Below are 12,921 nucleotides of genomic sequence, written 5' to 3' on the forward strand. Positions count from 1 at the left end.
CGGTGGGTGCCCCTGGGCAGTTCTGGGGTGAGCTGCACCCCGCAGGGCTCAGCCCAGCTGCGATGGGGAAGGCTGTGCTTGTTTTGGGAGCTGGACGGGAGCCCGGGCCGGAGGCAGCAGCGGCTCAGTTAATCCCGGCCCTCGCAGGGCTGAGCCAGCCCCGGCACATTCTGTCCCTGGCAGCGCCGGGACGGCCACAGGCTTGGCGTGTCACTGTCCCCCCGCCACCGACCCCCGGTCACCGGACAGCAGCCTCAGCCATCGTGATGGCACCGAGCACCCTCCGGGGGCTGGGGGAAAGGAGAGCCCCAAAATGCTGCAGGAAGGGGCAGCAGGATCGGGGTGTCCCTGCAGAGCAGTGAGCTGCACAGGGGAGGGGGTTCCCAGCAGCCCTGCGGGGGAATTTTGGCGTTTCAGTCTCCCACAGTTTTGGGACTGAAAAGCAAAACTGACAAGCTAGAGGAGCAGAGCTGGGCTGGGGGTGGTTTCCGTGCTCCTCGCAAGGAGCAGGTTCTGACGGACGGTCCGGGCAGCATTTTCCAGCGCACGGGGCCAAGAGCTATAAATAATCCCGGCACTGTAATTGCATCACGCGCCTCCCGGCCGGGGTCGGTCCCGGTGCTGCCGCGGGGCCGTTCCGGCTCCGCAGCCCCCCGGGCAGCCCCAGCCCCCCGTGCCAATAAACCTGGATCGGCCGGGCTGCTCAATCAGGACTTTGGAGCCGGGGCGGATAAACAACAGGAGGCTGCAGCGCTGCCAGCAGTTGTGAAAGCGCTGCCTGGAAGGGTCCGCACCGTGCCCTGGCTCCAAACGTCCAGACGAGGTATTTTTAGCCCCTCTAGGGTTCAGGATTCAGGATGAGTGCAGCCCTTTCCTGGCAGGAGCCCCAGCTTGGCCATCGCCCCCCGACCTCGCTGCGCTACTGCCCGACTGTACGGAAAAGCCTGGAGGCGTTGACAAGAATCCCAGCTGGACAGATCGCTGCTGCCACACGGGCACCGGGAGCGCTGCCCACCGGCCCTGCTGGCCTGTCCCCGTCACCGTGTGACTCATTTCACAGAGAGACACGGCAGGACAGGCACGGGGGGCTGGGCTCTCGCCTCCCCCTCGGGCCCCGGGAATAAACAGCCCCTTGTGCAGCCGGGGCAGATGATGCAGGGCTGACCAGCAGCCCCCTGATGGCACAGAATGGCTCCCTTGTGGCGGGCTGGGATCACAGGGCTGCCTTCGGGGCCATCTTCACCTGGGGGGTGGAGTGCTGTGCTTCGTGTCCCCTTTGATGTCACCAAAAAAGCCCCGAGAGGCCACAGCACACCAGGCACTGCTGCTATTGCTGCCAGCGGCAGATCCAGACACGATCCCCCCAAACGGGGATGCAAACAAATTCCCTGCGAGGCTGGTTAATCCTCCCCCAGGGAAAATTAATCAGAGCGCCAGGGATGCCAAATAAAAAGCAGATTTGAATAAAGGTTGCAGGAGCACCAGGTTCTCACAGGCAAACACAGGGACAAGTTCTCTCCTCTGGCCCAGGGCAGGAGCACGTGCTCTGATGCAGCTGCGGGGCTGAGCAGCTCAGCAAATAAAAAAAATAAATAAAAGTGTGGGGGGGAAAATCACATTCCAGTGGCAGCATTTTTAAGCAGCACAATCCATGGAAGACAAAACTAAAGGCCTGATGCAAACCCTGCCTTGCATGCACCAAGATTTGCTAAGCCCAGTGGGGATGTGGAGCACAAAAATGCTGTGAAAAACCAAATTCCAGCCCAAGGAAGCAGGTGAAGCCTCCCTGCTCTTCCCAGCCAGCACAGCATGGGGCTGATCCCAACCCTCCTTGGGACTGGCTGAGCCAATGCAGGAGTGTCCCAGCTCCCAGCTGGACCTGCTGGGTCCCTGCCAGGATTCCAGGAAGGAGGAGAATGTGTCTGTCCTCCCAGAGCCTGGACGTAAACAGGAAGCAAGTGTGGAAAAATACAACAGGTTTGCTTGCAGCTCTGTGTTGCAGGTAAGAGGAAAAGTGCCCAAAGTGCCCAGATGTGGAGGAGCTGGAGGTTCAAGGGACCAAACCTGTGGGGAGCAGTGCTGGCTGAGTGACCCAGTCAATCCCAGTGCAGGACTGGGCACAGGGTAGAGCTGGACTTCCAAATCCCAACAGCCACAGCATGGCTCCACACAACAGGAAGAACAGAAAACTATCCAGGCAACAGTTCTGGTTTAAAGAATTTATTTCAGACAAAAATCTCCCCACCAAAAAGTCATACAAAAAGAGTAGAGACAAAGAATGGTCATTACAAAAGTGTTCACAGATACAAAAGACTCATCTGAGCAACCCCAGCACAGAGCCCAAGGCACGCTGGCATCTGTTGTGCACGGCCAGGGATTGTCTCAGTGAGGGAATGCAAAGGTCCTCAGCCCCCAAACTCTGCTCAGGGCTTCCTGCAGTGAGCAGGGGCAGCCCCTGGCTCCTGACCACAACACCCAGCTCACCCTTCCCATACTGGTTCCCACCCAGTGAGCACAGGCTGCTGCTGTGGGCCTCTGACGCCTCAAGGACTCCCAGCCCTGAAGGATTCATCCCAGCTCCACACTTTCCATCAGCACCTGTGGCTGCCACCAGCCTTACACTGGGTTTCCCTCTCTCTTCCTTGGCCACCAGGCACAGCTCCAGCCCCCTGTGCTGGTACCACAGTTCCAGGGTTGGTTTCAGCCCCATCTTGGGGGAGGCACCAGCACACTGCGCAGGTTTGGTGCTGACACTCACAAACCCGCTTTCCTGTTCTTAGTAAATGGTACCAGAACACTGCCACAGATCTTAAATTTATCTCCCAAGTCCTTGTATCAGCCCTTGGAGGCCTTTAGAGTTTGGTTAAGTGGCTCAAACCATTCACTCCACAGGTACCCACAGGCTTGTGGCAAAGTTTATCAGCAGTGGCTGAGCCCTCTATTTCATCCAGTCAGGAAAGGACCTTTCACTGCCTTGGGGACCTGCAGTCCTGGCGAGCCACAGGCAAAGGGCAGCACCTGCATCACTCCAGGGCCCAGCCCTGAGCACCATCCAAACAAACACTCTCCAGTAATCCTGAGAAACACCTCCAAGCTCCTGTTCTCCACACAGGAGCTGACAGAAGTTTTTAGAGCACGGCACTGCAGGCAAGGGGAGAGCAATCTGGGCTCGAATTCCCTGTTCTAACCCCAAAATCCCAGGGCAATTCTGAACCCCGCGTGTCCCACCCGGCTCCTCGTGTTCTCCTACCCGTGCCGGGGCCACGGCCCCATGCTGGCTCTGGGCCTGGGGACAGTGACGACAGGAGTGGCCGAGAGCTGTGAGCAGGGTTGGGGTGGCACGTGCCCGTTCCCAGACCCCAGTGCTGTGAGGCTGCAAGCTGCCATCCCCAGGGATCGTCACGCTGCCGCACGCAGCCGGAGCGCCCCTCTCAGCAGGTCATGCAGCGCGGGCGGATGCCGTCCGACACCGGGTTGGGATCCACCTGCAGAGCCAAGGCCACAGTCAAAACCCTGAGCAGTGGCACATGCCAGGCTGCAGCAGCCTCCCAGCCCAGAGGGATGAATCACCTCTGAGTAGAGCGGGGGTGGTCGGAAGCGGAATTCCTGGATGTAGGCGAAGAAGGGACCCTCCAGGATGTCCCCGAGCTCGCTGCGGCACGGGGGAGCCAGGCTCTGCTCGGCCTCGGGGCTGGACACCACTGCTGAGTACTCAGGGGGGGCTGCAGAGAAAGGAGAGCCATCAGGGAAGAGCAAACACTCTCCATAAATAGGGGACACTCAGGTAAAAGGGCTTCAAACCCACTATTGCCCAAAGCCTCTCAGTTTCCTGAGGAAGGAACCCAGGAAATCAAGCACCACAACCAAAAAATTAGGTTAAAAAAAAGCCAAACTGGCCCAGTTGAGAACTTTGTGTCTCACTCTCCTGACCAGGGAGAAGGAGATGCTCACCCTCCAGCTGCTCTGGGATGGTGCTGAGCCAGTCCAGGTTGACGCTGTACTGGCTGCTGACGCTGGAGGTGCGGCTCCCAAAGGGATGGAGGGGGATGGTCCCAATGACCAGAGGCAGCTCAAGGAGCAGCTTGGACGTCCCAGGAATATCCACACAAACCTGCCAAGACAGGGAAGAGCAGGGAAGCTCAGCTTGGTGGTGCTTTCCCAGTCTGGAGACAGGGAAGAGCACGGAAGCTCAGCCTGGTGGTGTTTTCCCAGTCTGGAGGGGCAGGGGGGGATCCCTGCAGAATTCCCTCACCTTCAGGGAGTATTCCACCTGGATGATGCGGCACTGGAGGATGGACGGCCCCACAGGCGGGATCTTCAGCGCCCGGCCGTGCCACACCTCCCTCTTCCCGGCTGGAATGGGGTCCCCAGTGATGCTGGTCACCACTGACTTCTTCTGCTTCTTGGTGCCCCGGGCGATGAAGGTCTGGGTCTGGATGATGGCGGCCTTGGGCACCACGGCCCGGCTGGTGCAGTTGTCGATCTCAGCAAAGATGGGGATGACCTCACCTGCCAAAACAGACCCACATTTGTTGGAGGAGGGGAGGCAGAGCCCAGTTCTGCCTCAAGAATTGATGCACAACCCCCAACTGAGGGTTGGCCACGCTGTCTGACAGGGCAGGCACGTGGGTTCATCCAAGGATGCTGCCCACACTAAGGCTCTCTGATTTCCTGGTAGCCCCCAGGGACCCAAACCCCCTCCTCTGGACTCACTGAGGGTGGAGAAGGGCCCCAGCCCCTGGTCTCACCTGGGGTGTAGCCTTTTCGGTCAATCTTGGCAGTCACAGACACTTGGCCACGGTTGCAGTACCAGGCACGAGCAAGTTTCTCCTTAGCACCTGCCTGGGGAGCCTGGAGAAAGGGAAATATTTTGCCTATTTAGTAACTAAGGATGAAACTCGCAGCAATCACCTCCCTGGCACCAAGAACCTGCTCGGGAGCATCAGCAACTTCTCAGGTATCTGATGCAAGAAGCTGTTGCAATGCATTAAAGTTTCCAAAACCAAAGAGGCACAGCTGACCTCTCCCCAGCCCAGGTAAGGCTGGAGGGCACAAGTTACAGGGGGAAATATTCCCTCTGCAAATCAGGCCTGTATTGTGATGCTGAAGAGGAGGCAGACACCTTCCCGGGATCCCAACCCCGCTCCTTGGGTAAATTTTGGATATCAGAGCCCTGGGGTGGAGCAGGGGGAGCTCACCAGCAGTGCAGGGGTGTTTATGTCGATGGGTTCAATCACAGTGAACTCCTTCTTTGCTTTCTTCACTGTTGACCAGGGTCTGTGCAGCTTGGCCTTCACCCAGTAGCGGACACTGCCGTGCTTCCCCTCAAAGGAGGTGGCCAGGGTCCTGGGCACGAGCAACAAACAATTTTAAAAGGGTTTTACTCAAAACAACCACATTTTCAAGATGCCCTCTCCCCCCAAAAATGCCAACTTACTCAGGGAGCTGGAAGGTGAAGGGGAACTCGTGCTTTCCTGCCTGTAGCACTGTGGCCTCACCATTGTCTGTGGGCAAAACAGATCGAGGAGGATTAGCTCCCTCCTCCAGAACCTCCTCCCCAGGCAGGTCACAGAGGTGTGCAGCACCCAGCAAGGAGCAGCACGAGGGCACAGCAGAGTTTCTGCCAGGGCTGAGCCGCAGCAGCTGTGACACAAGAGCTGGGCACTGTCTGCACTCCGTGCGTCTGCAGACTGGCACGGCCCAGGGGCACCTCCTTGGAGAGCCGGGCAGCTTCCCCAGGTGGGCTCTGCTTCACCCTCAGCCCACAGCCTTCATCCTCACCTTCAGCCACCTCACCCCACAGCTTTGCAGTGAGAGCCCAAGATGCCCAGCTGGAGGGAGCCAAGCCCCCATGCCCCTCAAGAGTTTCCACCCCAGGGCTGAAGGGTTCATTAAGGCTGCTCAAAACAAGCTCCTGAGCCTCCACACTTTCCCAATGCTGCTTCCCTGCCATGAACAGCTCAGAGAAAGGGAGGACTGTTGTCCCCAGCCGAGGTGCCCTGCATAGCAGCATCATCCAGCTGCGCACCCCAAGATTTCGGGGTGCACCAGAAGGTGAAGGGTCTGCAGGGACCTCCACAGAGCACTCAGTCCCTAAGGCACCCAAATTTCAGCTTGTCCGTGTGTCATGCCCTCAGCAGCCAGGCTGAAACCCAAATCCCTCCAGTTTTGGGGTGCCATACACCCCAATTTGTGCTGGCTGGGGTGTCTGGATCTCCCAGCAGCCCAGGCTGTCCCCTGCACCCAGATCCCTGCAGTTTTAGGGTGCCATGCACCCCGCTTTCATCTGGCTGGGGTATCAGGAACCCTCAGCAACCCAGGCACCCACATCCCTGCAGTTTTGGCATGCCATGCACCCCGATTTGCGCCGGTTGGGGTATCTGGAACCCTCAGCAACCCAGGCTGCCCCGGCACCCACATCCCTGCAGTTTTGGGGTGCCATACACCCCGGTTTGTGCCAGTTAGGGTGTCTGAGCCCTCAGCAGCCCAGGCACGCAAATCCCTGCAGTTTTGGCGTGCCATGCACCCCGACTTCATCTGGTGGGGGTGTCTGGAGCCCCCAACAGCCCAGGCTGCCCCACAGCCGCGCTGTCCCAGCCCCTGCGGTGCCCGCTGCCCTCACCCGCCCGAGGGGCTCCGCACCCGGAGCTCTCCCCGGGTCAGGGTCTGCCGTACCTGGCGGTGCCATCAGCGTGTCTCGGTGGCTCAGAAACTCCACCTGGTCGCTGTAGCTCTGCGTGTAGGCGGTGCTGGAACCGGCGCTGCGGGACTCGGTCCAGTGGACGCGGGCAGCGCCCATGGCCCTGAGGCGCAGCGCCCCGAGCCGCGCGGCCGCCGCCAGCTCCAGCACCACGCGGCCCGACACGGCCTGCCCAGGGCTGAAGGCGGCCGGGCCGTCCCGCTCGGCGCCTTCCAGCACGATGGAGAAGCGTTTGAGGCGATCGAAAATCATGGCGCTGCTCAGCCCAGACCGGCGCGATGCGGCTGAACCCGGCTCGGCTCGGCTGAGCCCGGCTTTAAGCGGCCGGCGCGGCCGGGGGCGGCCCCGGCGGGGCGGGACGGGCCGGGCCGGGCTCAGCAAAACAAGGCAGGGAGCATGTGCGGATCGGCCCCTGGAGCTCCGCCGGCGGGGTGGGACCGTGCGGGGCCGGGGCTGGTCCCAACCGGGCTCCCCGAGTTATCCCAGGGCCGCACCGAGACTGCCGCGGGACGGGGGCTGGGCAGGGGCTGAGCGCTGCAGGGTTCGGGGGAGACTCCCTGTCTGCTGCCGGGCCGTTCAAGAGTCCCTGCAGCTCCCATCCTTGCCCTAAACCCTTCTCTAGCTTCTCTACGTGCTTCACAAATTTCCCTTCCAGCTCCATCCTTACCCCCTCCCAAATTTTCCCTCCAACTCCATCCTTGCCTCCTAAAATTCCCTTCCAGCTCCTATTGGCCCTCAAAATCCCTCTCCAACTCCACCCTTGCCTCCCAAAACTCCCTTCCAGCTCCTATTCTTGACCCTCAAAATCCCCTTCCAGCTCCCATTCTTGCCTCTCAAACTCTTTCCAGCTCCTAACCTTGCCCCCTCAAAATCCCCGTTCCTTGCCCACCAAAATTCCCCTCCTTGCCCATCAAAAACCCTGTCTTTGACTTCCAAACCTTCCTCTAAATTTCCATCTTAGTCCCCCAAGTTTCCCCTCCACCTTCCTCTTTGCCCTCCAAACTCCTCTCTGGCTCCCATCCTTGCCCCTCAAACTCCCCTTGCAGCTCCAATCCTGACATCCCAGCCCATCTTTGTCCAGAATCCCCATTCCCAGGGCTGTGGTCATGGGGGATTCCACACCCCACCCTGACCCACATCCTTCCCTCCCCAGGAGCCATTCCCAGGGCTGGGAACCGGCCCCAGCTGGATCTGGGCTCCTGACACACGCCTGGGACATCACTCAGTTCTAAGAAATCAAGAACTGGCTGGGGTTCAGCTTGTGCAACGACAGGGTGAGCAATCCCTGCGCTTGTTAACCAGGCGAGCGCCAGTTTTCCACCAGATCCTGCTGGGATTGGTGTCCCAAACCCAGTGAGAAATTCCACCTGCATGGGCAGGAGCAGCTCCATGCTGGTGCTCAGCTGGGGTGAAAGTGTGGAAAGTGGGAACTGGTGATTCCCAGGGGGGATATGACCATCAGCAGCACCCCAAGATGTTGTAAAAGTGAGGAGAAAGGGAATCTGTGCCCCCAAAAGTGTTAATGCAGCCTTAGAAACTTCCACTTTGGGGATGGCTGTTGTGTTTGTGGAGCAGCAGAGCCCTGCACCCCTGGCATGGGCAGGGGATAAGATGGAACAGGCATTAAAAATGTTACTCAGCATTTGGCTGCCTGAGTTTTGGGGATTCCCAGGGGGGACATCACCATCAGCAGCACCCTGAGATGTTGTAAAAAGGGAAGAGAAAGGAATCTATGCCTTAGAAACTTCCACTTTGGGGATGAATGTCATGTTTTTAGAGCACCAGAGCCCTGCACCCCCAGCACAGGGCAGGGACGAGACAGAACAGGCATTAAAAACGTTACTCAGCATTTGGCCGCCTGAGTTTTGGGGATTTTTGAGTTGCTCCCAGCCATGCCGGGCAGGACCTGCTGTGCTGAACTCGGCTGATCACAGCCTCTGAAAAAATGAGCTGGGCTGAAGCCTGGCACTGCTTTTAGCTGTTTCCAAGGCCGAACTAGAATTGTTTGCCTCCCTCCCCAGGGGAAGGGGACTGTGGTTTGTTTTATGTGCACGGCCATTTGCTGCCACGGGCAAACATGAATCATAGCAAAAGCTCCGAGCGAGAGGGAAAGGAGGAAGGAAGGCACGTCACAGCAAGAGTTCACTGATGACACCAGCTCTGGGAAAGAGCCTGGTGTCCCTGCAGTGACATGAGAGCTGGGGAGGCTCTTGAGAGGGGCTGGAGCCTTGGCTGGGCCCCTCACTTCGCTTGGCATCCTGCTCTTCCTCCTCCTCCTCCTCCTCCTCCTCCTCCCGGCACACACCCCTAGGCTGTGACTCAGCCCTCGCCCACGGGATGCAGATCCCTGCAAACCAAACTAAACCCAACCAAACTAAACCACACCAAACCTCCCTCCTGTGGCACGCGATGCCCTCAGCTGTGCCATACAGGGAGGAAGGGCAGCCCCTCACTGACCCTCTGGGACCCCCACACCCAGACAGGGTCTCTCCTCTCTCCTGCCATCCCCAGGTGGGGAGCACTTTCCTTTCAGGTGCCCACGGCAAGCGCAGGCAGGCCGGGCACAGCGCTCAGGGCATCATCTCCAACTCTTCAGCCCCATCTAGAATCTGGCCAGGCTGGAGCTGCTCCCTGCAGGACAGGAGCTGACAGCCAGCCCGGCTCATGGGGGGCTGTACCTTCCCTGAAACGCTGCTGCGACCTGGTGGCTCTCGGAGTCACAGGAGAAGGCAATGCAGCAGGTAAATGGAGAAGGCAGCAGCCCAGTATGGGGGTGAGATGGGACAAAGCAGAGCCTGCCACAAACACGTGCTTCCAGGCTGAGGAACCAGCCAGATTTGGGATTGCTGTGTAGGAACAAGGATTAAGGTGCTGATTGAGACCACCCCACAAAGGAAGGAGAGCCCTGATGCCAGAACTCTTCTGAAAATAAAATGGCTTCTGGATGTTTGCCTCTCACCAGGGCAGGAACTACACCTTTGGGAAGTGCTGCAGGATCCTCAGAGAGAAAAGATCACTGCACAACCATTATTTATGTTTTCTATGCTCCCATCATCTCACACAGAAGAGTCCAGGGCTCTCCTTGTGCTGCCTTTGCCCATTAACCCCGTGTGTTCCTCTCCCCCTGCTCCCTCTCTCAGAGGATTACACAACACACGTTTAAAGGCCCTGCCTGAACATCCTCCTTGCACACTTTTTTCTTGTCTCTCAGCACAGCACCCCAGCGCCAGCACTCACCACCCTGCCAGGAAACTGCAGATAAACTCAGCTGAGGGGAGAGCAGGAGGGAGGGCGCTTATCTGTGCCCAGCTCCCCTCCTCTGCACTGCCTCGTTACCATGACAAAACCTGCGCTTTTTAAACACCACGCACACACGGCTGATCTCGTGGAGAAGCAACAAGAAAGGAGCAGTCACAGGGCCTGGCTGGCGGATGGTGGCACGTTTCTCACCAGCTGACATCGGGAAGGCCCTCACGCTGCTGTTGGGGACAGAACAGGGGACAGCAGGATCCTAAGGAAGTTATTTTGGCTGCAGGACAGCCCCTCTCTGCTGTTCATTCCCATAAAACACCCCGGTGATCGCACGTGTCCCTCTCACAAGGCAGAACAGGAATCTGTGTGCAGACAGAGATAATAAAATCCAAGTTGTGGTGAGGCTCTCTGCTCTCCAGGCAGTCCCTGTGCAGTCAGGAAGGGCCAGGAGCCACCAGCTCCGAGCTGCAGGTGTGCAGGGTGCCTGTGAGCAGCTTCTGCAATTCCTGCAGCCCTTGCCCTTCCCCAGATGGCTCCAGGGGCTCTTGGAGCTCACAGCCCCAGCAGCAAAATCCAAATGTGCTGGCAGCAGCTTGTGGCTTCCCTACAGACATTCCCTGCAGGGATAATGGGGGACAAAACTCACCCTGTCACCTCAGAGCTAATGGGACACAGACCAAGTGCTCAGGAGCTTCACTGCTGGAGGAGGGATTAATTGTGATTTGGACACTTTGTACAGGTGCAGTTCCTGCAATTCCTGCAGCCCTTGGCCAAGTGCCCTTACCCAGAAGGCTCCAGGGGCTCCTGGAGCTCACAGCCCCAGCAGCAAAATCCAAATGTGCTGGCAGCAGCTTGTGGCTTCCCTACAGATACTCTCTGCAGGGATAATGGGGGATAAAACTCACCCTGTCACCTCAGAGCTAATGGGACACAGACCAAGTGCTCAGGAGCTTCACTGCTGGAGAAGGGATTAATTGTGATTTGGACACTTTGTACAGGTGCAGCTGCCAAGGGGACATCCTTAGGCACAGCATGGAAGAGCCGCTGCCAAAAGACACAAACTCCAGAGCAGTGCAGGTGTTTGGAGCAGATGGCATGGCACAGTTATCCAGAAATAGAGAAAATTACCTTTACAGTACAGTCCAGAGACAGGAAAACCTCCAGGAAGCCAACTCAGGTCCTCTTTCCATCCCTCCAGTTTATTCCTGTAACATCTACATTTGCCAGATTGGGCTGACACCATTCTGGGTTGCACTTGGCCACTGACACATTGAAATGCCCTCAGCATAAATCCTACAGCCATCTCCATAAGAAACAGGGAAAGAGGGAGGAAAAGCAACAGAGGGATGGCTGTGACCCTGTTATTGGAGGGGAGGATAAAAGACGTGCATGTTCCTAAGAAAAGCCAGAGTTAATGAGTGGATGGACAGTGAGACATCCCATATCCCTGAGCTCTGGATCATTTCATGCCAAGCACACAAAGAATGGCTTGTGGCATGCCAGTGGCTTGTCCTCCTGCAGCAGATCTGAGCAACGTGCCAGCTGGGCACGCGGCCCCAGCATCAGGGACCCGAAAACAAACATTGGCTGAGGCACTAAGTGCTCTTTCCACACTTGTGAACAGACACTCGTGTTTGCTCTTCCCTGTGCAAACACAACAAAAGCCACAAATCCCTGGTGTTCCCCAGCCCTGGCTTTGCCATCGGCCTCCTGGAAACCAGCAGCAGAGAGAGAGCAACCCTCGGCCAAGGTGAGAAGAAGGGCAAGGAGCTCTGTGTGGGTCAGCAACACCCACAGGGCAGAGGAGCCTCTGAGGGGACACCTGCAGCCTGAGGGGTCCCAACCCAACACAGACACACCCAAGGGGGTTCCAATCCCATGCCCTGGCATACAGACCCATCCAAGGGGGTTCTAATCCCACACCTGGCACACAGACCTGTCCAAGAGGGTCCCAACCCCACACCCTGGCACACAGACACACCCAAGAGGATTCCAATCCCCACCTTGGCACACAGACCCATTCAAGGAGATCCCAACCCCACACCCTGGCACACAGACCCACCCAAGACTCACACAAGGGAGTTCCAATCCTGTGTTCTGGCACACAGACCCATCCAAGAGGGTTCAAATCCCATGCCTTGGCACGCAGACCTACCCAAAGAGGTCTCAATCCTGTGTTCTGGCACACAGACCCATCCAAGAGGGTTCAAATCCCATGCCTTGGCACGCAGACCTACCCAAATAGGTCTCAATCCCATGTCCTGGCACACAGACCCACCAAAGACTATCCCAACCCCACACCCTGGCACACAGACCCACTCAAAGAGATTCCAACCCCACACCCTGGCACACAGACCCACTCAAGGAGATCCCAACCCCACACCCTCTCACAGTCCCACGCCCCGTGCCCCGGCCCTACCGTGGATGAGCTGCTGCCGGCGGTACAGGAAGGTCTGGCAGGCCGTGTAGTCGCGGTAGACGATGTTGAGGCCGATGCTGTGGCTCTCCAGCCAGTGCACGGTGGCCAGGCCGCGGGCACACACCTCCAGCGCCCGAACCCGCAGTGCCCCGCTCAGCTCCAGCTGCACCCGCCCGTGCAGCCGCTCCCCACGGCCATGGGCCCTGCCCTGCTCCAGCTGCACCTCCAGCCTCCGCACGCGCCCCGGCAGCTGCATCCCTGCTGCCCTCACTGCTCCAGGAGCTGCCCAGGGGAAGGAGGAACAGAAAAAGCTGCACCAAAATTCCTGAATTTATCACTGCAGGCCTCCCCGGGGGTTGGACCGAGCCCCTGTTTTGCAGCGGCGCTGCAGCGTTGGACTCGTGTCCTGTAGTGACGAGGGATGTGTTTTTAAAGGGAGAAAAAAACAGGCCTCCATCTTATCTCTGAGTCACAGACACCGGCGACGTGACACGGGGACGTGCTGGGAGGGGTGACACGCACAGCCAGCAAAGTTGTCCCAGGGGTGGCA

At 58.4% G+C, this 12,921-nt stretch overlaps 1 protein-coding gene across 2 annotated transcripts; it reads right to left on the bottom strand.

The window, feature by feature from the left end:
* Positions 1-2,204: 2,204 nt before the first annotated feature.
* On the bottom strand, positions 2,205-12,772 carry ARRDC2 (arrestin domain containing 2). Of its 2 annotated transcripts, none has more exons than XM_074528640.1 (8): positions 12,372-12,772; positions 5,438-5,504; positions 5,199-5,346; positions 4,749-4,851; positions 4,253-4,509; positions 3,952-4,111; positions 3,571-3,722; positions 2,205-3,485 (listed from the first exon to the last, which is right to left on the bottom strand). In XM_074528640.1, the coding sequence occupies exons 1-8, from the start codon at positions 12,625-12,627 to the stop codon at positions 3,432-3,434; spliced, it is 1,197 nt and encodes a 398-aa protein (XP_074384741.1). In that variant the 5' UTR covers positions 12,628-12,772; the 3' UTR covers positions 2,205-3,431. The 2 variants fall into 2 exon arrangements, with proteins under 2 accessions (XP_074384741.1, XP_005496296.1); XM_005496239.3 differs by lacking the exon at positions 12,372-12,772 and adding an exon at positions 6,676-7,096.
* Between the last annotated feature and the right edge of the window lie 149 nt (positions 12,773-12,921).

The sequence above is a fragment of the Zonotrichia albicollis genome, chromosome 29 (genome assembly GCF_047830755.1).
Source record: "Zonotrichia albicollis isolate bZonAlb1 chromosome 29, bZonAlb1.hap1, whole genome shotgun sequence".
NCBI lineage: Eukaryota > Metazoa > Chordata > Aves > Passeriformes > Passerellidae > Zonotrichia > Zonotrichia albicollis.